We start from the raw sequence: 22,697 nt of genomic DNA on the forward strand, positions 1-22,697 counted from the left end.
TTTGACTTGAAAACGATGAAATCTGCACATGTCCGTACGTCTCCAACAAAAGCAACCCCGGAAATCATTTTCAATTTAAGCTGTACGCTTATACCGGACCACGTGGTATTTTTCAGACCTGGTCGCTGCACTCATATTTCGTAGGTCAGCGCTTCAAGAAATTTCAAAATGTTCGAAAATGCATTGATGGCTATTTCACCACTAAACCCGTAAATTTTTACCGCGATGACTACCCGGTAAATGGCAAAAGACCATAGATAATGAACTCTATGAAAAAAGCAGCGGAAATTTATTTATCTACTTATTAATCTGTTAAAGATCTATAAAATTGAATTGGCTTCACAGTTGAATGCCATAGTATTTACGTTCGTCAATGTGTTAAAAATATTTGTGGCGCGATCACGTCCACTTTTAAATCTGACCAGCGATCATTAGTTGGAAAGACGTCAAATTTCAGTATTGTATCTGAATTTTAGAACCGTAAGCATTCTAACAAACTATGAATGAACGATGGGCATATTGATGGGCGGATGATCATAGTCGTTATGACGCGTATTGCCGATTATAACAAATGGAAATTTTCTTTATTTTTCATTTGCTATAATTCGTATGTGGTTTAAAGATGCACGGAAAATGTTATAGATGATCTAACGATCATTTTTAGTAATTTTTTCATTTGGAAAAAAATGTTTTTTTTCAAGTGAGCATGGAATTGCATTTCGTTTCGTTTTCGATGGAGAACTTAAATGAATCCATCGAGTTTTCTATAGAAACGTAAATTGATTTTAAACAGCTTAAGCAATAATAAATACCTAGATTTTTAATTTATACTCACTTCAGATACTTAACTGAGACATTTGTTTATAGGTCACGAGTGGGTTATGAACGTACGCATCTTGCTTCCAGTGCAACTTAATCACAGCAACTGAACGTAATCAAAGGACTTAAAAACTCGCGCTAACTCAACTTCTCAAAAATGCAAATCGCTCTGGCTAAAAAGCCTTGGCTTTCCCTTTCCCCTTCAATTTAATCTATAATCGATTACACAGTATATGCGCCAATACATCAAGGCACCTGATCATTCAATATCGTATAAAGTTCAACGTAATCTAGCTTTTTTCTTTTCTTATATACAGTCCAACCTGTTTTTGTGCGGTGTTTTTTTGTGCGATTCTTTTTTTTTTGTGCGATTCTTTTTGTGCGATTCTTTTTTTGTGCGGTATATGAATATCGACACATTGAATTTCGCCGAGAGGTTAGGTCAATCTGAACTGTGTTGGCATCACTTTTTTTGCTATCAGTGTGTATGTACACATTGCAACAGCCATACGACTAGCCTTATACAACCATTGGACCAGGGCATACTCGCAACTTTTAAGAAACACTATGTGAAAATAACTTTCAGATACATTTTGAAAAAACTAGAAAACGATGGAATAAGCCTGACTGAAGTATGGAAAAAGTTTTCGATTTTAGACTGCATAAACTACGCCACTGCAGCAATTACTCAAATAAAACAACACACTTTAAATACGTGCTGGAAAGCGGTCTGGCCTGAATGTATCATTAATAGAAATGTAACCGACAACAGGTCCACTTTATCATCAGACATCATTGAGCTAGCACATCAAATCTGCGGAGAAGGTTTTGACTCTTTCAGCGAAAATGATCTTATTGAAATGATTGAGGACGAAACCGTAAATGATAGTGAGATTATCAATAACTTAACAGATCATGAAGACGGATAAGAGGAACCGGAATCTATTACAGCGGCTAAAATATATGCAGGGATCCAGCTTTGCAGCAATATGGAAAAGCATTTTCTTAAAATAGATAACAATTCTCAAAGAAGTTTGAAATTCCAAAAAGAGCTTCCATTGTGTATATCTGGCTATCGCGACGTTTACAAACAGCTGACCAAACGACCGTCGTCGCAAAAACTTATCACCGACTACATGTTAACAAAAAATAAATCAACTGTAGTATCTTCAAGTGACGAAAGCGATTACGAACCAGTTCATCGCAAAAATATGCGCGTTTTGAGCTACGACGAGTAGTATTGAATTATGTACATTTTGAAAATTTCTCCTTGTTTAAAATTAGAAATTAAAATTTTTTTAAATGTTTCAATGTGTAATTTAATTATTTATGTTGTTTGGAAAGAACTTTCTTGCTATTTCGTAAAGCTTTGACATATTTTCTAAGTACGACTTTTTTTATCCGGTTTCTTTAATATGCTGTGAACAATTATTTCTTATAGCTATTTATGAAGTTTTTGAATATTTTTTTTTGTGCGATTCTTTTTCTGCGGTCCCTATCTACCGCACAAAAACAGGTTGGACTGTATTTTGAAAGCAGTGCCATTAGTAGTTCAAATAATAGAATCTATAATACAAGCTGTGAGTTTAATAAGTCGAAAGCCCGAAAGTAATAAAATAGCACAGAGGTAAACTGCAAATAAATTTTTGTAGAAAAGAAAATTTTCATCCAAAAATTTTGAAAAGACCAAAAAATAGATTAATTGCGCCCCTATAAATTTTGTAATATAAACATAAATACAAATCAAAGTACGGTTGTTATCACATTTCGACATCCACAAGCGAATAAAGTGTCCCTTGTGTGTATACCTTATAGTAAAGTTTCGCATAGCTTAGATATGAACTTTTTTCACTAAATGACATGCTTGATAGGTTTTGTTATGGTCATATGTAGTGGCGAGAGTTCTGAAAGAAATGGGACGAATTAAAATAAAAAAGAAAAATTCTTGTGTTTCGATGTTTAGTTGCAATTTTTCAATAAAATTCCTTTGCTATGCAAATTTGTTCACTTGTTACTGCCGTTATTGGACAAGGCAGCCGACTACCTGTTGATTTTATTTTCTGCCATGGTATGTAAACGTTTGCAACTCTATGACAACATAGTGATTTAATATGAATTGTCCCTGAATTTGCTTAGAGTGGAACGTCCTTTTTTTTTTTTTTTCTAATATTCATGAAACACATAAGTGATTGCGCTGGATGAACAACCAAAGTCAACAAACGTTTCAAAAACTAATAGTAAGGAGGGACACGTTATGTAGACAACTTTTAATTACTTTTCTGCGCATCACTACTAGTTGAATGTATACTAAATTTGTCATTTTGTTTGTTAGCTCAATATATTGTTTACATGTTGTCTCAACCCAAATCCTGACGCAATCTTACTGTTCTTTGCATTTATCATATTGCACGTACACTGTCTATTTCGTACTACGGTTGTATATTATAAAAATGAATGAGTTGCACGCATCTTAGTTTAACAAAGTTTTTAACATTTTTGTGCGCGAAACATGAAGAAGACTTTTGATAATCGTTAGTAAGCATAGTTAGTAAGTATATGGAACTAAGTGATGAACTAAGAATGCAAAGTAAGGTAAATCGAACGCCTTTTTGTTCATGCTTCCATGCGTCACAATTAAGTTTACATAAAGTCTTGATCCGTTATTCAGTAACCACACCTATCAGACAGTTATAAAAACAAAGAGTATTTCATTCTGCCAGCCTGGATAACATATCATGTAATCCATGGCCTGGATAACATATCATGTAATCCATGCACGTTAACTGTCATATATCGATTACTGCTATGCATTTTCCAATAACCTCACTGGTATTTGATCATTTCAATAAAAAAGGAAAACTTTTCTATGTTAATATGATAGATTATCTCTCCGTGTTTAAGTAAGCCCTTCATAAGGCTTCGATAACTCCACTTCTGGCAGCGATTTGAAATCAGCTTAGCAATTACTTACACTTCCTTTAGATAACTCGGTTTTGGCCTTGCTTACAATGACCGTTTTTTGTTTTGTTACCCGTTCAAAATGGAACAATGAAACGCAACAAGTATGGATCGATAGTATCGACTTGGCCAGTTAAATTTTTCAAGAGGAAAGATTTTTTATTACAAAAATTTCTGGAAAATGAAAACTGTAGTCACTGTAGTTATTATACAAAAAGCCCTGCTGCAATCTAACCGGTGGCAGGTCCATTCCTTGCGAAAAAACAATAAGGCAATTAAAAATTTTATCCTTTTCTTCGTTCCTTTCAGATACACTATATAAATCCAGGGAACTTCGATCATGTTAAAACCTGTTGGCCGCTAAGGTTAACGAGATTAGCAAAGGACTCAGATAGATAATTATTGACTTCAGCAAAGGTTGCATTAACTTATCTCTCTCGTTATATTTTGAACATGATTTTTCCGGGCATCAGTGTGCCATAGTGAAGCTATCTCGTGTCGGGTCGAAAATCTACCGAATCCAAACATTGCGGCCTTGTTCGCCAGGAAAATATTTTACCCATTCTTTTCGAAGCCGTTGAGAACATGTCTATCTCTAGATGAAGATCTTAGAAATTGAGTCACAACTATTTGCAGCTTGTGAAATTTTTTCAAATCTAAATTAGATCAGAAAGTTCCGGGAAAATTCAATTAAACTCTTCAAAATCTTGTAAAGGTTTTCTTCTTCAATCCTTAATATAGACATTGCTCTCTTTCTCTCTCTCCCTCGTCTTATAGCGCTACCCAATAAGCATTTTCGTAAGCATTAATTCTTGCAACTCGATGTTTTCTTCTACACTTACGAAAATAGTCATTTCTACTCTTATTGTAATGTGTTCTGATTTTTCCTTTTGTATGAATCATTGTAAAAGCAATTTTTCACTTTTTATTCGCATAAAAATGTTGAGCAAAAACTTCGTTTAAAATTTTTTGCCAACGTCACAGCCGATAGCATAAAGAATCAATTTTTACATCATTCTCAAAAACGTACGATCTCAAGTGTTAGTGAAATCATTGATGGCCTAAAGAAAATTTTATTTTCACTTACAATACGTGTACTTACATATTTACCACATTTTCTTGCGTAAGCGTTCCTGAATAATGCAAACAAACTCTTTGTTATCTACCTCAAGCAGTTGTTTAAAAAACCATCGAATGAAAATCATTTATCAGCGTAAGAAGCCATATTTATTTGCTATTGTTAAGTTGGCATCAAAAAATTTAAAATAATAAATAAATAAATAAAATAAAACACACTTTACGATTTCGGCTTTTAATTGACGCAATAGAAAGCCGTGTTATTAATTTTTAACCATATAACCAAACGAACGATGGAAATAATTCCCTAAGAAGTTTTTTCTCTACGAGTACTACGCGTTGGCTTAACTTGAGCCCATTAATTAACACGATATGCAATTATATGAGGATAGCAATTACTGCCCCAATCATATTGCTTAAGATGAAATTTAAGCAGGATTTGTAAAAAAAAAAAAAATAAAATCGAAAGCATTTTAAAAGAAAGTTTGGAATTTCGTAAATAATAAAAAATCTATACGTCATTCTTACTTCTATATATACTTTGGACTTTTTAAAAAATTTTCATCAATTTTTTTTCTTTTCTTAATGGAACGCGACTAACTATCACGAATTAAAGAAAAGAAGATGAAGTTATGTGCTATGCGTAGATTGAATGAACCAAGTCTTAGAGTAAAATTAAAAACAATTTTTTCTTTTCTAAATTTTATTTTTTTATATTGTATTTATTGAACCAAAAATTGATACAATTTTTGATCTTACAAACATAATCTGACTGACTGTTGCACTAAGATAAAAAAAAAAAAAAAACTTAAAACTAAATAAACTTATTAAAAACTAGCAGCGATAATACTTATTATTAAATACATTTTGAATTTTATATGAAAAATAAAATCAAAATTTTTTGCAAAATGAATTCTTTTCTGTGAGTAAAAGGCATAACCGCATCAATTTTTTTACTTTAAATTTAAACACTTTAAATTTCGGAAGCGAAAATAGATAAAGTGTTACCATGTCATTTGAGAGTCCGCTTACCAAAAAAAAAAAAAAAATCATCTTTTCGTCGATGCACTTTTAAGTTAAAGAAAAAAAAAAAAAAATTTCTTTTTAAATATCTCACCTCGACTCATCTTACCTCAAATTAAAGCAGATCTCACACGGTAACAGGTATGTATGTCGTTATGCCTTTTAATTTTACAGAATTCTGCTTCATTCGTAATTAAAATAATAATGCATTTATTTAGAAACAAAATATTATCACAATTGCCTTGATGAGGTTTGAGAAAAGAATTATGCAAAACATCGATTGTAGTATTTTTTCTTTTTCTTTTTTTTTTTTTGGAAATTTTTAAACATAAATTTAAAAAAGAAATCAAGTAAAACTTAAAGGAGATAATTAATTATTTTCGAAAATGAAAAAGCGACGCTGTTGAGTGAAACGTAATGAAGGAGTCCCGACGGTAAATGCTTTCATAGTATCTGCGTAGTAGTTGTAGTTGTAGTAGTAGTAGTGGTAGTAGTAGTAGTAGTAGTAGTAGTAGTAGCAGTAGTTGTAGTAGTACTAATAGTAGTAAATATTGGTATTAGTTTGTATTTGTACGTTGGCATGTTGATGATGGCGGCTTTTGGTTTCGATTTTTGATGATTTTGAATGGAATTTATTTTTTAGGCTTTAAATAATTGGGCACCGTGTCTAAGTACTGACGTAATACATTATAAATGACCGAGACAATATAACGCCATTGAGCCTCGCGTTTAGCCAAAATTTGTTTCTCCTGTAGTTGAGCTTTACGCAATAAAACGGCTTGATCTGGTATATAGAAAGCGACAGCCATTGTTATGAATTTTTGTTTGTATGTTTTACTTTTATTTTTTTATTTATTTCTATCGAATTTCACAATAATTCTTCTGTTCTTCTGCTTTTATTAAAAATATCTTTTTTAGCATTCACACATAAACTGTTCGTGTATCTGATTGTTTTCAATGATGACTAAGTGAAGACTATTTTTTATTTTATTTTATTTATTTATTTTTATTTTATTTATTTATTTTTTTTTTTTTGAAGATATTTTCGTAATTTTCGAATTCTCTCTTATAAAATGAAATAATACTCAGAACTTGGAATAACACAACCTTCGCATTTGCTTGCCTATAATAAACTGATTTATTTTGAAAAGTAAAACGATTTTTATATGTGACTCTCGCGACGTATATCTACTTACTAAATATTCTGTGCTGTTATTCTCTCAGACCGAGTATAAGAACCCGCTAAAAATATTTGTTACGCATAACACATATAAAAAACAAAAAAAAGAAGAAATCGTTGTTGAGTGTAAGTAATAAATAGCATAAAACAGAACCAGATGTAATATTGGCAGCAAAGAGAACGAAAGAGAAAGAGAGAAAGCAAAAGAGAGGGATAAAATAAAATACATTTTCGTCACTAGTTCACTAAATGTTATGTTTACTACTGCTCTAAGCTGACGCAGAGCAGTGATGTAATTTGGTGAGCGTATATCTATCTATCTATCTATCTATCTATCTGTCGTGTATCGTACGTAAGTAAGTGCATGAATGCAAAGCACTCATTTACATGGCAAACGTTCTCTGCCGACGTTTGTTTTTGTAATTTTGTTGACATATTTTCCTTTGGCATTTTGGGAAAATCTCCATGTTTCCTTTTTACACGTTTTAGTGAACGTGCAAAGCGTAAATGTTTATATATATTTATATATATGTATATATACAAAAAGAGACCTTTATTACCTTATAATGTGCTGAGTGGCACAACACACTAGGGTGAGTTCATAACGCATTACACCTTGTTGCTGCTGTATTATGCCGGCGGACAGACACAAAGTACAGTTGATTTTTAGTTACTGTAACAAGCTAAAGTAATGTCAGACCTTTTTTGTCGCTCTCTTTTAGCTTAAAGAATTATATGAGTTATATAGCTTTTTGGCGCCAAATCTTTAAACATACATATAAATAACAATTTATATGTATGTATCTATATGGCTTAACTTGACGCAAAAACAGGGTGGTTTTCCCCTATATATTTAGCTTAATAATACTTATCCTTTCTCCCTTTAATGTTCATATAAAAATGTGATGTAGATTTTTATTTCTATTTATTATTATATATATATACGTATATATATATATATATAAGAAATAATATATATATATATATATATATATATGTATATATATAAAATTCTTTTTTTTTTTTCAGGCTACATATAGACCAGAAGGCGGAGTTTTCCAAATTGTTTTCAAAGTTAAGTGATTTCATTTGGCTTGCCTTACCATTTACAATCTTTTCTGTCTTTGTCTCTCTTGATCTAGCAAATTATTACAGCTTGAAAAATTTTTTTTCATTGTTTATAGCGTACAGGGCGGAGCTATATACTAGAGATTTCTCTAAGCCGGCAAAGACACTCCGCAACGGTTTCCAGCATTCTAGTATACCAACAAACTAAGATATTGTTACTGTACGTTGTCGTAATACCTGTGATGATTCATCACAAGCAGGGTGGAGTTTGTTCTGCAAAGCTATTATAACAATGGCTTTTTGGGTCGGTTTTGTTTTTTTTTTTTTTTTTTTTTTTGTCATTTTCGGTCTTTTTGTTTAATAAACGTTGATTTACCAAAAAATTTTTACACAGGTTTCACATCCTAAGTTCAGCCCACGTCTAAGATGGCTGTACTTTTTTCACTTCGTTATTGTTACGGTGTAAAGTTATTAACTCTCTTTCTAATGCTGTGGGTGTTCATTTTTTATTACCTTTACGTTTCGCAATATGTGGTGATTTATGAAAATTAATGATAATTTTTCAATTTTTTTTCTTCTCCTCTTCTCGACTTATTGATTCAACAAATTTCGAATCTTAACTCCGAAATCATTAAAAAAAAATAAAAGAAATGGTTTGTTGTTTTTTTTTTTTTTTTTTTTTTTTTTTTGCATGTTTTGCATTAAAAGATTGCTCGTAGCGGAAACGTAATCCATACGAAAAAGTTAAGTGCTTAAGTTCTTAGTTTCAATGTAAAACAAGCAAAAATTCCCTTTGCCATAAATGCAATATATATGTAAAAAGTGAAAATAAAAATTTTACAATAACTCTTTAGTGTAATTAACAAAGTATTATTATCATAATTTTTTTAACTAATGAAATAAATTCTTAGAGTAAAAAGAAAACCAAAAAAAAAAAAAATAAATAAATAATAATAATAATAATGGAATGATTTGTTTGAAGAAAATTTTAATTAAAGGGAACACAAACATCAAAAAGTTCATATTTGTAATGTTTCCATTTTAATAAGCTCAAGAAGTCACATTGGTTACATATTTTTTTTTTGTTACACAACGATCTACTAGTGCCTTTTCGCCACAGAAATGGATCGTAAATGTTCCGAAAGTCGCGATATTAAAAATTAGTGCAAACAAGACGAAACTGTTCCGGCATAAAAAATCTCGATGATAAGATTCCTAGTGTTTATTTACTCTGTTCAACTAAGCATAGTTCAAAGACTAAGTGATATATTATACACTCGTATGTAGACGATGGACTTTAGCTTGCTTTGTTTTTTTAAACTATCACGAACGTCTTAACTGCATTGCTCCTGCAATTTCATTTCATAGGTTTCGGTTTTCGCTATAGAAGAAATTTTGAATTTTTTTTATTAATGTTAAAATGTCTTTCGCTAAGATTACGAAAACCTTATGCTGACTATGCTAAATCCAAAACTAGATAATTATTGAAGGCCGATCGCTGCAAGATAGAGGAAGAAAAAAGGAAACGCTTCTTTAAAACGGGCTTCACGCGAGAATCAAAAAATTTGCCAATAACCTACAGTACTACAGTTGTATGAAAAAGTCCGATTTCTGGGGAAAAAGAAGCAACGAAAAATATAATTTCAAACACATGTAATGATCTTATGAAGTCTTGGTAACTCTTGGTGACGTTATGAGTATGCTAATGGACAAGCTTACCGACGGTTTACCGAACTGAAACGGCAATCGAAAATCTCAAGGAACTTTGAGACCAAAGTCCGCTTTTAGTTGCTGCAGGCAGAGTACTAGAGCTCGCAATAGTTGTGAGAAGCAACAAAAACAGTGAAAACTTCGGAAACAAACTTTACTGATGCGTGGTTTACTTAGCCGTGGTTTAGGCATAATTCTCATTATATCTTATTTAGATTTGATACGGTTAACTACAGTTTATAGGTTCTACGTTATCTTGGTTTTATTTTTCTTTTTTTCTCTTTTAAATATTTGAACGTTTTAATCGTTTTCAACAATAGGTTTTCCTTAACCACTTTTATGAGTGAGTCTGGCGTTGTGATAGATATTTCTTATATATAATCCTTGGCAATTTTTACTTTCCTACTTCTAACTTTTAATTAGACCCCGAAAAAACATTATCAAAACATATGTGTCTTTACTTAAGAATTGCCGCGTGTAAGCAGTTGGTTTCCATTAAAATGCATAAGATGAGTATTACTCATCATTATAATGGGATTTTTTTTGGAATATTAAGTGAAAAAGTCAACCAACTAAACTCTTTGTGTGTTTAACTATCTGACGGTATAGATTCCAAAAAAAATTTACAGTGCGATTTAAAATGATTCAAATTTGATCAGTTATAAAAAGAATTCTCAAAATTTTCACTTCATTATTGTATGCATAATATCTTTTTAGGCGACCGAGATATGCATTTAGACCAAATTTTAGATCAATGTCTTCTCTAAATCGCAAACTGAACGTAGCAACAGTTAGACGCGCAACTTTTTATTAACCTCGAAGGTGATTGTGAATCAATCTTATACGATTTAAGCTGAGAGTAATTTAATTATATTTTTCACTTTGTGCGATAATTTTTGATATCTTGAAAATTCGAAAAACAAAGTTAGACTAAACCGATTACTTTAACAAATAAATATCTTCGCTCTAAGGACGAATATCATGGATAACTTCGTACTTGTAAAATTGTTGTGAAAGTTTTACTTAATATATATGAATAAACAAATTTGTTTATGAAATTTCGAAAATTTGTTGATCTTAAAATTCAATACAGATGTCCACTTTACTGCTGGCGTAATATACACCTTTTGTTGAAAATATATTTTTCAATATCTACAGGGCGTGTTCAAAAGAAAAGCTTGAACATATCTCTTCAACCTATCTTCAGTTTTTAGACATTTTCCTGAAATGATTGCATAGATATATACATGACTGATACCAATTTGATTCCTTGATATATACATATTTTTGTAGCGTATGTATGTAACCTTATATTTTGGTAATTGCTAAAGACGGAGCTCTGTTCAAATAAAAGCTTTTTTCATTCTTACAAAGTCTTACTTCCCTACATATAATTCTGCCGGACCACTATTAACTATACCAGAAATCCCCTAAATGGCTTGGTGAAATTATTGTTACTATAACAGTTAATATATGTTGCGTTCATTGGATAACTAGAGAAATCCTACTATGACGACTGGAGAATACACTGTTTAGCCTAACACCCTTTAGTATTCAGTTCATGCTGTAAAAGTGTTCAGCAATATTATGTGTGCTTATTGTCTAGTAATTGCTACCAATATATATATATATATTATTTTTTTTTATGAAAATCATGCAAGATTTAGGTCTTTATACAAAGATATCTTTGTAATTTTCATAAGTATTTTACTAATTTTTATTGCGTTACGATAAGGAAAAGTCCGATATACAAAGTGTGTTCAAGGTGTGTGTGCTTAGTGATTTTTTGCTACGAAAACAAAATGGATCAAAAAACCGGTATAAAATTTAGAATGAAAAATGAAATTAAGTGCTCCAACTCACCTAAAACGTTGACAGTGTGGCATTTGACGACGAGTCTACTTTGAGCTAAAAAAAAAAAAAAAATTGTTTATTAATGATAATGGAAGCTGATCTCAGAAGAGCGAGTAGACGCTAATGACTATGTCCGCCCCGGTCACCCTAGCACATAAGAAATGAATGAAAACATTAAAGCAATGAAAAAACTGTTAACGAAAATCGTCGAATCACTCACGATCAGAGAAGTCGCCGAGTACGTCGGCATACCGTTGGGATCATGCCAAGCACTTTTTTATCTTGGATATATTAGGTATGCAAACACTTCAATGCCAAATTTGCAATTTTTTGGCGAAAAAGAAATTAATACCGTAATCATGCCTCAGCCACCGTATTCAGCGGACTCGGCCTGATGCAACTTTCTCTTTGTTCTCAAAACTGAAAAAAACCCATAAAAGGACGGATCTGTGCCACGATTAAGGACCTAAAGACCGCATAGCTGTGCTCTGAAATATCGCTAGCACATGTACATTATATCGCGGAGGGATTACTTTGAAGCCGACAAAGCAGATATTGATGAATAAATAAATAAATATTTTTGGACGAAAAAAAATAACAAGTCAAGCTTTTCTTTTGAACACACTTTGTATTATCTAAAATTTTAAATTTCTATTAAATTATGTTTTTTTGCAAAGGTCAGTTTGACAATGGATAAAGGTGCACCTAGTCAAATCCACGCAAAACATCCGATGTGCAAACTAACTCTGAATGCATAAAACAAATAAATTTTAATATAATCAATGGTACTTAAGCTTACACAATCGTTTAGTTTAAATATTATATTCTCCCGCCAATCGACAAATTTTAATTTTCAATTACTAATAATTGGATATATGTCGAGTCAAATCATCGCTTTTAAGTAGAGTTACTCGCATCGGAATTATTTATTTTCGCGCCGCTAAATACTTCACATATTAATTGCTCGCAATTTGTATTTCATAAACGCAAGTATTTCTGCGGATAATAAGAGCGAGAAAAAGAAAAATCGCGAAATATACTATTTATGAGTTTTTACGAAAATTCCTCGGGGAATTTATGGTTATATGATGAGTACATGCATGAAATAATGATAAATTGGTGGACATATAGCGACAAGCACAGCCAAGCATTACTTGCACTTACAGGGATATGCAGAGAAATCCCCCATAACAGAAAGAGGAAAGCATGAGTGTGTGTAATGCATTACTACTAATAAGTCAAGGATTTGTTATTAGAATTGCTAAGCTTTAAAGGCTTTTAGCCAGTCATTATGGCAAAATTGCTTATAACAATAACAGCAAAAAAAAAAAGGCCTTAATAAGTTGGTAGTAAAAGAAAGCCCTATTATACATACAGTGAAGTGAAGATACGTTCACCATTATACACCCATCACCATCACCGTCATCATCATCATCATCATCATCATCATTATCATCATCAGGAACGTCGTCATTGTGAGATTAGAGAAAGAGCAGAGAAACTCATCATTAACGTGTAGTTATTGTCATGTCATGTATGTGCACATAAGTATGAGTTAAAGTAAATTTATGACACAGGATTCTATTTTGTTGTTGTTATTTTTTGTTTAATTTACATAAAATTATTTATGGCAATTCGTTTGCATTTCTTTTTTTTTTATTTTTATTTTTTTTTTATGCTTAATTGCTTTATACATACTAGTGACTGGTAACGTTATTAACGCTCGTAATGAATGTTTTTCAGGATTAAAAGTGAAAATTTACGAGCATGTGTGAAAAATATTACATATAAATTTTTTAAGAATTTACGGCCGTTAGTGATTGATTTGCACTTAAAAAAAAAAAAAAAAAAAAAAAGAAAAGAAAACAAGAATTTTTAATGTGAAAAAAATTAGGAAAACCTCAAAAATGGCGAATTTTACTAACGTTTCGATTTTAATCGTTCAGTTTCAAACAAACAGAAAACTCGCATTCGCTTAGATTACTTATCCATCCCACTTATCCCACTTATCCCACAAGCACATCAAATGAATAATAATAATAATAATAATAAAAGAAACAACGATCAGTAATACCTTGGTGACGAATTTTTAACGCAATACCTACTATATACTATGTGCGTGACGAGGTGAAATATTTTTAAATTCTTACTATTTACAGACTGTTCAAGCTACAGATAGCTTAAGCTTAACCTTATGGATGAATTTCACTCATCGTTTACATTCTTTTAGATAGATTTCAGCTAAGCAAGTCTTATCTAAATTTGGTCTCGATTTTACTAATTTCGCCGTTCGAATTTAAATAGTAAGCGAACGGGACATTCCTGACAATATCTGCAAAATTGAATTGTTATCTGATTACATGAACCCATTGAAATAAAAAATCAATGCTAGATTGGATTAAAATCAGAGTTAAAGTAAATGAAGTTTTGAGTTATGATTGCCATTTTGTCGTGTAATGAAGATAAAAAATGTTTTGTTGTAAACTGCGATTGAAGAAGAAAATAATTAATGCAAATGCACGAGTTCTTTGCGCGTCTGATCAATCGAATTACAATTAGCAAACGTAATTAACGCGTTTATTTTTAAAAGAAAATAAAACCGCAAATTCCAAAGGTAAGATTAGAATAACAGACTATTTAACTCACAATTAAAGCAAGCATATCGTCAGCTTGTTCGAGATGTAAAGCCACTTCGACATCAGTTGATATCTCGATGAATTTAAAGATATATATGTGTGTATTGGTTGCAGTGAAGAACACTGTCTTCCACATGCTGTTCGATACTGCCAGAAAATATTGGATTTTTCTAAACGATCGAAAAAAAACTTATTCGCCGAAAGTAGTATAGGTTTTCCTCAAAGTGATAACGAAACGGAGTCATATCAAATGAAGGATTGCAATGCTTGTTACGTAATGTTTGTTAATTTGTTTTAATAAAAATTTCCCCATTTTGATACACAGAATAGAGCTCTTACGGGATTAGTGGGTCTGCGAAATCTTTCATGCCGAAAACAGCAGTTAAGACATTGTGTTCGAGCCTGAGAGATAAGCGTACTTCTTGATCGGACTTTCGAAACCCGAAATTTATATAAAGGTTTTCTAAAACCACACTTTTCATATCACCGTCGATTCTTTGGCTACCAACTATGGCACGTCCATGCGCGACAAATTAACCGTTGTCCATCTTCTTTCAATGCGTTGGAGTACCTACATGAATTTGTTTCTTGTATGCACCATTTATATTGAAGGTGAGGCAAGGCTTGGATTGCAATAAATTTTTGTATTTTTTGATATTAAATAACGCAAGCCACGTAGCCAATTGCCAAGTAACGTTTACATTTAGTACTGACTAAAAGAAAAATGATATTTAGATAATCTTAAGTCATTTTCGAAATTAAGAAATCATTGTAATCGTTAATTAAGGAGATAATGATACTATATTATCTTTGTCTTAATAATAAAAATAGAATATCATTGAAAAAAAATTTTTTTAATTTATTTTTATACCCATCACCGAAGGATGAGAAGCATATGCATTTCCTTAAAATGTTTGCGATGTCGAAAAGAAAATCTGAAAGACTCCACAAGGTGCATCTTGATCAACATAAAATTTTGAGTCGATTTAAGTATTTCCCCCAGCTCGTCAGTCCATCCGGCAAATATTTATTAAAAACATTCTCTTTGCAATGAAAATGAAGCAAAAGTATTCGAAATTCTTTCGCTTCCGTTGGTATTGAAAGCGGGTCATATCGGTCGAAGGACATGCTCACAGTCCCACGTAAACTGAGAGTATCTTTGTTTTTCAAACAGAATAAAAAATCGTTTTTTTTTTTTGCTTATTACTCACCAAACACGGCCGATAAATCTACAAAGATATGATCGTATATTCTATGAGCTGTGTAGCACTGTAAGGCAAAAATTGACCACCCATACCCAAGTATGCAAGTATACAAGTATATCAAAATTGATTTTTTTTTTCAATACCTTTAAACGGCGCGCAGGAGCGAGTTTCAAAAACCCCATAAGGTACACACTTTTTTGGCCAATTTCAAATTCGGTATCCGCGTGACCGTATTCGTCCTGCGATAAGATAGTGCCTTTTGTAAGCCAACGGCAAATGCAAGCTATTGCCGCAGATATATTTTTATCAAGTCAATTTCAAGTGAATACAATGGACTTGCATCGCTTGTACTAACACTGTCTCTAGCTGAAACTCCTAACTCCCAAAATATTAGGATATCTTGTTTTTATTTATTTTCTTTCTGAAATTTCCTACATATTAAGCTTTGTCTGTAGTAGGCATCGCCTGCCATTTTCAAAGAATGCACTTGCCTCCAATTTCGAAATGAGCGGTCCATATATCCGAGTCGTCAGAGTGTTCTGTCTCGTGAAGGCCACGGATGACATTAAAATTACATTTAAATTCGGTGCGACAAGCTAATAAAGTGTTTTCAATTTCCGTAAATAAAAAGGATATGACGAGTGGGACATAGCTAATACTAGTTTATCTCTACTCCCCGAAAGGCAGGAAAAGTTCTTTTGCTTTTTTTTCCCCCACTTTCAAATTTTGAGCGAATCGGACTTTAATAGATGCTGTCGTAAAGTTTTGCAGAGAGATGATTACTTATCTAAAGCCTATCACTTGCACTAAAAGCTATTACAATCCTATGGAATATCTTCCAATTTAAAATTATATACAATGATATTATCAGGCAGCAGGCAGACCTGTCTTTCTCTTTTTATATTTTTGATGAGACTGATGAAATAAGAGATGACTATTTGATAAAAATATTCATTTGAACATCTTTGAAAATTTACTCGAAAAACTGTTAAAAGCAATCTCAGTTAAGGAAAATCTATAAAATATTGAATTCTTCATTTTATGATTCCATAGTAATATCACTTAAGGTTTCCAGTGAAATTGGACTAAAAAATATATATACATATATATATATATATATATATATCATACGCGACAGTACACATGTACGCACCAATCACGAATATATATGCGATAGACGTTAGGGGTTCCTGTATGGAATTCTTTTTATTCATTTTATCTGTTTTATAGTTTCTAGACATAAATATTTTTACGATCTTTATGTATATTTATTTATTTATTTATTCGTTTTTTTTTTTTTTTTTCTTACATTTTCATTACAATGATATAAATGTAGTAAAATAGCAGAAAATATAAATGTTTAAGAATCAAAATTACAAAGAGCAGTAGCGAGCGACATTACACAACTGGTGCACAGCTACTTTACATATCATTCATTTAAAGCTCACGGTTTGCGTACAAGTATGTACGATATGTATATTCATTCTCATTCCATTTGTCTACGAGTACGTTACTGTCATATGCAGTGATTTTACAGTCATTTCCTGATGATTTTTTATGACATTTTGTATGGTATAAAGTGCTGATAGCCCAGAAATTTTATACTTGAAATAAACCATAAAACTATTTAGAATCATCTTGATATTACAATATATATACAAAATTTATATACAATTTGTATATATATGTGTGTGTGTGTGTGTATACATATATATATATATATATATATATATGATAAACTTTATCTATTCTGCTTTTGTGCTTTTGTGTGCGTGCATATGTAATAAAAATTTATGCAAAATTACATATAAAAAAAAAAAAAAAAAAGAGTTGCTCATACCAACAACAACAACATAATAGTCGCAACCGTGTAAAAAGAAAAGTCTGTAACATGTAATATTTGCATATTGTTTATCAATCAGATATAATAAAAATTTCGATTTTTTTCCTTCCCTTTTATTGCTACGCAACAATAATAAATATCAATAGTAAAATATAAATTTTAATAAATTAAATTTGCAGTAAACGATTTGAATTTGAAATAAAAAAAAAAAAAAAAAAAAAAAAAAAATGATATCAAGTTTAGATTGAATTTCGGATATCCGTTATCACATCCCATTAATAGTCAGCTAAATGGTCAATGGCAATTTGGATAAACTTTTGAAAACGTTGCAAGCCATCTTAAGATTTAAATAATTAATGGAAATATTTCCCAATTGTTTAGAGCTATACGCACGTCTTTGCAAATAAATAAAAGTGAAATTTTCAAATTTTATTTTATCTTCGAAATAATAAATTCGATGGCAATACGAAGACGTCACGATATGTATGACTACCAGAGATGAGACATGGAGGTTAATGAATAAATTAAGACCCGCAAAAAACGAAGCGAAAGAGTAACAGCTTAAAAATCAAGATTGTGCTGACACACTTCTCTTCGAGGCGGTGAAGGCTTTTATTGTTGAGTTGTTATGCTTTATGAATTCCCTTCCGTTAGGCCAAACTTCATTCGAAACCCATGAATCTTTCATCACTACAGTGTATACATTTCTACTCACGCGTAGGATTCGCAATTCAATTTCAATCAGTCAATTTAACTGATTGTGTTTTACATTCATTCAATAATAAAATTTGACACAGAAAGTTATTGTTTTAAATTATATTTTCATAAAATTTTTCGATTCTCTGTTCGAGGTGAAAATTAATTAAAAACACGACAGTCATGTAGGGCGCATCATTAAATACCCTACGCCACCCTACACTTATTCAAATAAAGGCTTATCTAAACAAGGCGTTACATGGGCAGTGGTCGAAAAAATGGTTGAATGCAAACAAAAAAAAAAAACACAAGACGGACAGACGGAAAGTTGGATAGACACGCTCAGGGGAGAGATGCTTCTGACTCGAGCAGTATAATAACAAGTGGTTGCATCTTCAGCTCATCTGAGTAATACAATTGTCCGCAAAAATTTAGTTTACGCTTTACACACAAGTGGTGTAGGTTACAGTTATGAATTTATAACTGTGCAGCGAAGGAAAAACTGTTAGTCTTCATAGCCCTAACTTGATGTTTTTAAAAGTCTGAGAAAGCATTTTTATGTTCTTCCAGTTTTGCAGTTTTACTTTCTAAAAACTCGCACATTTACACATCTTTATATTTTATGCCCCGCACTACTTCGGATGTGCTACAGTTTGTTCGGATGTGCATGTAACATTCGCCGAAATTTGCAATTTACTGACCTTCTATTATTCCGATCGATTCATAAAGAGACTCTGATTTAAGCTTGTCTATTCATCTATGCGTCAGTCCGTCCGTCTGTCTTGGCGTTAAAGCTAGAGCTTGAAATTGTTGAGATGTTTCAATAAAATTTGATGCGTGGCCCAACGCGATGATGTTTTGGCCCAATGATAAACCCTATCGAAAATGACTTGAATCGGATCACTTTCTCGATGACTTCCCGTACAGCATTTTATTATGAAAAGTCGTTGTATGAATAACTACTACTACATAACTTTTTGGCTAACATCTTAACATCTTAACATTTATGTACAGATTTTAGATGAACTTGCATATATTTAACAATTCATCTGAATTCTGTAATTGCAGTAAGTCCCTTCTTAAAGAAATTGAATTGATATTAAATAACTTATGATTTTTCTCAAAACAGATTTGGAGGAAATGTGTATGAAACACAAAAAAGCGATATGTTGTCTTGTTACTGCCAAACCTTACCGTATATATTTATTTATAGATGGCAATTAAACTAAAAATTAAAGGAAAGGATAAACTTATTTTTTATGTATAATAGATTCCCTTCCGATTCGATCATCGATATCCATCGATTACATCTTGTTGTTGGATACAGAAAAGTTTTCCATCATAACGCAAACATTTCTATCGGAATCGGCTTGTAACTTAACTAATTTCATTAACAGTTTTACATACATTGATGATTTTACAAAAAAAAAAAAAAAAAAAAAAAAAAAAAAATTTTAATTTTTACATTATCCGACGCGCAATTTCAACACATCAACCGCGTGTTTTGTATTGTCTGCCTTCAAAAAGTACAAAATAAGCTGATGGATCATCTCCCAGTTTGATATGATCAAATGAGTTTTAAATACATTTTTCCTTCCTTGACATACATATATATCTAAATAGTTCACTGTAATGATGCAATCGACTGTTTAATAAATCGTTTCCAAAAATTTTACAATACAAAAATATAAAAAAAATAAAAAAATAAAAAAAAATGACAATAAAAGCATAATTAAAACAGCATTTCTTTTTTAAATCGCTGTTTGGTGTGCTTCTCTCTCTTTGTTCTTCTTATTTTTAACGCACTCATAAACTCGTCATTTATTTATTTCAAATGAATTATTTTCTAGTATTTTTGTTCTTGCTTTTCGTTTTATATATATTAAGCACGTCACTCAGTATGTGAAATTTCCAGACAGTAGGCAAGAAAAGCAATAATAAAAAAAAAAAAAACCAAATACATAATGACAGTACGACTGACTGAAGGCAAACATATTTTAATACCTACGGTACATATTATTATTATATTTTCAAGACGAAACAATTATCGAACATGATATGATGACTCTTATATGATGGAACTGATCCCCGTTGATATGCGTAAGCGGCTGCATGTCAGCAACTGTGCACACATCGAACCGAAATGAGTGAAAATGAAGAGGGACTTTCATGATTGTGATGATGTAAATTTCATTGGACTCATGGCTACTCTCCTAATGGCTTGACTTATTATTGGAGCCCAAGGTACGATTGTCAAATATTATTAGCGGGGTAGTGAAGAGGTGTTTCAGGCTCTTCAGTTTAGATGCCTGCAATAGAAAATCATTCTGAATATGAAAAGAAACCTTTCGGGACAATTCTGAGCAATCTAATATATAGTTTGCCTTAACGCTTAAAAATATGAAAAAGAGTTAAGTAGAAGAAAGTGAAATTACTGAATGGAAGCGATAGCTTAGATTGCTACCATGTGCCCGCCTCGAAAACATAATGACAATATTAATTGTTATTTTTTCGTTTTTTGTTCTTCTTTTTATTTTTTTCTCTTTATCCGATCGTCAATACGTGCTATATATGATGGCCGACGATTTTCGGTTCCCATCCTTCACGAATTCGGTTGTCGTGTAGAATCAATGTGCACAGATTTAATGCAAGTTTTATTTAATTTAATGCAAAGAAATTGGGCATATGTCATAAAATGTACATAATACACATCGCAAGTGTAAAACTATGACTCACCGTTTGGCAGTGTCCGTCCTTCTACTTGTTAATTTGTTGTTAAATTGCCGAGACCATTAAATATGCAAACATTTAGATAGAAAGCTGTATGAAACGCGTCAGAGACACAATTATATTAAGGTCACAGAAAGAGAGAGAGACTCAAGATCGAGATTTGAAATAATTATTAAATTAAAACCATTTCTCTTAGGTTAAATTAAGTTTTTGCCATTACTTTTAGTTCAACTCAATTGCTATTCAGCTTAATGTTTAACTAAATATTTTTGTTAATGGCTTTTTTCAAGAATAAATACAACGGTCACTGTACTTTTCACTGATATTCGGAAGAGAAATACAAAATTTTTTGCTGAATGAAACGTACTGTTGTGTTTATAAAGCTGAAAGGGTAAGCAAATGATAGTTTTTTTTTGTGCTTTAGGATGTAGTTAGATTTTTTAATAAAGCTTCTTTGTCATGCAAATTCGCTCACTTGTTGCTTTTATAGTTAAAAAAAAAAATAATAATAATAATAATTCATTTATCCCTCCTTTCTTTCGTAGGTTTACTTAACTTATTAAAAATCACACTGCTGGGCCATTCCTAACGCAAGTAAAGAAAATTAAAAAAAATGTCGATATGTTTATTAAAATATTCGCAGAGATATTTCGAGCAAATATTATCTAAAAAGCGTGATCAAATAATTTTAGTTGCAACCTCCACGATATTTGATATCATAATTCCACAATTCAAACCATGCAAAAAAATATTTATCACTTGGATCATTATCATAACTGGTTCAGTTTTTTACCCCTCCGGTCATCTGAGTTACATCATGTAACGCTCCTAGCGTTTTCAAAGCTTTTCATTCGGCATCTGAGCCATTTATGGTCAGTGCAGAAGCCATCTAACTTATATGCTAATCACAAGATTTTCGTATTCGGTATCTGATATATATAAAAAAAAAACAAGGATTTGCATTCTGGAAACAAGGACATATATATATATATATATATATATATATGTATATTTCAATGAAATCGGAATTTGAAATGATTCCCAAGTGACCAGAGCAGATTTTATCAAGACTACAAACCTAAAGATACTTGTTGTTCTTGAGCAAAGTATGCTTCTTACAGTGTGTCAGATTTTATGCGATCTGCTCAAAGCCTATCTACACACCAGTACACCTATATTTGTACTTTAGATGAAAAGAAGAGAAAACAAAGTGAGTACACGTGGACACACTTCAAACGCTATTTAAAACCCGTAAAGTACATCGTTTTAATTATAAAACTTGTCAATCGGTTAATTGAACCGATTAGAGTTTTGCATCGAACTTTTACATAAGTTTGTGAAATGTTAAAAAAAAATTTCATTTTTCCTTCAATATTTGTTCTAAAGAATACGAATTGTTTTTGATAGTATTGTGAAGTTTTGCTTATTTTTTTACAAATCTATGTGTTCTGACACATTAAAATTCATATCGTAGTATCGATAAATATTGTTTATACTTTCGGTTACCTTAAAAGCTAATTTTATAGTTTTTTTTTTTCTCTTCCATAATCGAAGTTATATGGCACAGATCTGATGATAGAAATTGAAAAATTATTTGAAAAGTTTCGATTGAGGTATATAACGCCATATATTGCTGCTTTTGCTATTCATTTATTTATTACATTAAAATCATGAAAAATAGTCCCTAAGTAAGACAACGAGCATTAAAGCGGAATGTAGTAGTAGAGGTGCAGTGTGGGAGTGTTACACAAAGAAAGCATGTATACGCCCTTTACATCAATATGCTTCGATTATTATGGCTTTCCAGTAGTAGGGCTTTTCAAAATTTAATTCCTATTGAAATTGAATAGTGAAACACAATTTTGTATATTCATGTGCCAGTGTAGAGTATTAAATAG

General features: G+C 31.5%; 1 protein-coding gene across 1 annotated transcript; it reads right to left on the bottom strand.

Annotated features, from left to right (window-relative positions):
- Nucleotides 1-6,381: 6,381 nt before the first annotated feature.
- On the bottom strand, nucleotides 6,382-7,019 carry LOC119632183 (cell death protein rpr). Its single transcript, XM_038024980.1, has one exon. It carries the CDS (start codon nucleotides 6,684-6,686, stop codon nucleotides 6,510-6,512), a length of 177 nt encoding a protein of 58 aa, XP_037880908.1. The 5' UTR covers nucleotides 6,687-7,019; the 3' UTR covers nucleotides 6,382-6,509.
- Between the last annotated feature and the right edge of the window lie 15,678 nt (nucleotides 7,020-22,697).

This window comes from Glossina fuscipes, unplaced genomic scaffold (genome assembly GCF_014805625.2).
Source record: "Glossina fuscipes isolate IAEA_lab_2018 unplaced genomic scaffold, Yale_Gfus_2 1, whole genome shotgun sequence".
NCBI lineage: Eukaryota > Metazoa > Arthropoda > Insecta > Diptera > Glossinidae > Glossina > Glossina fuscipes.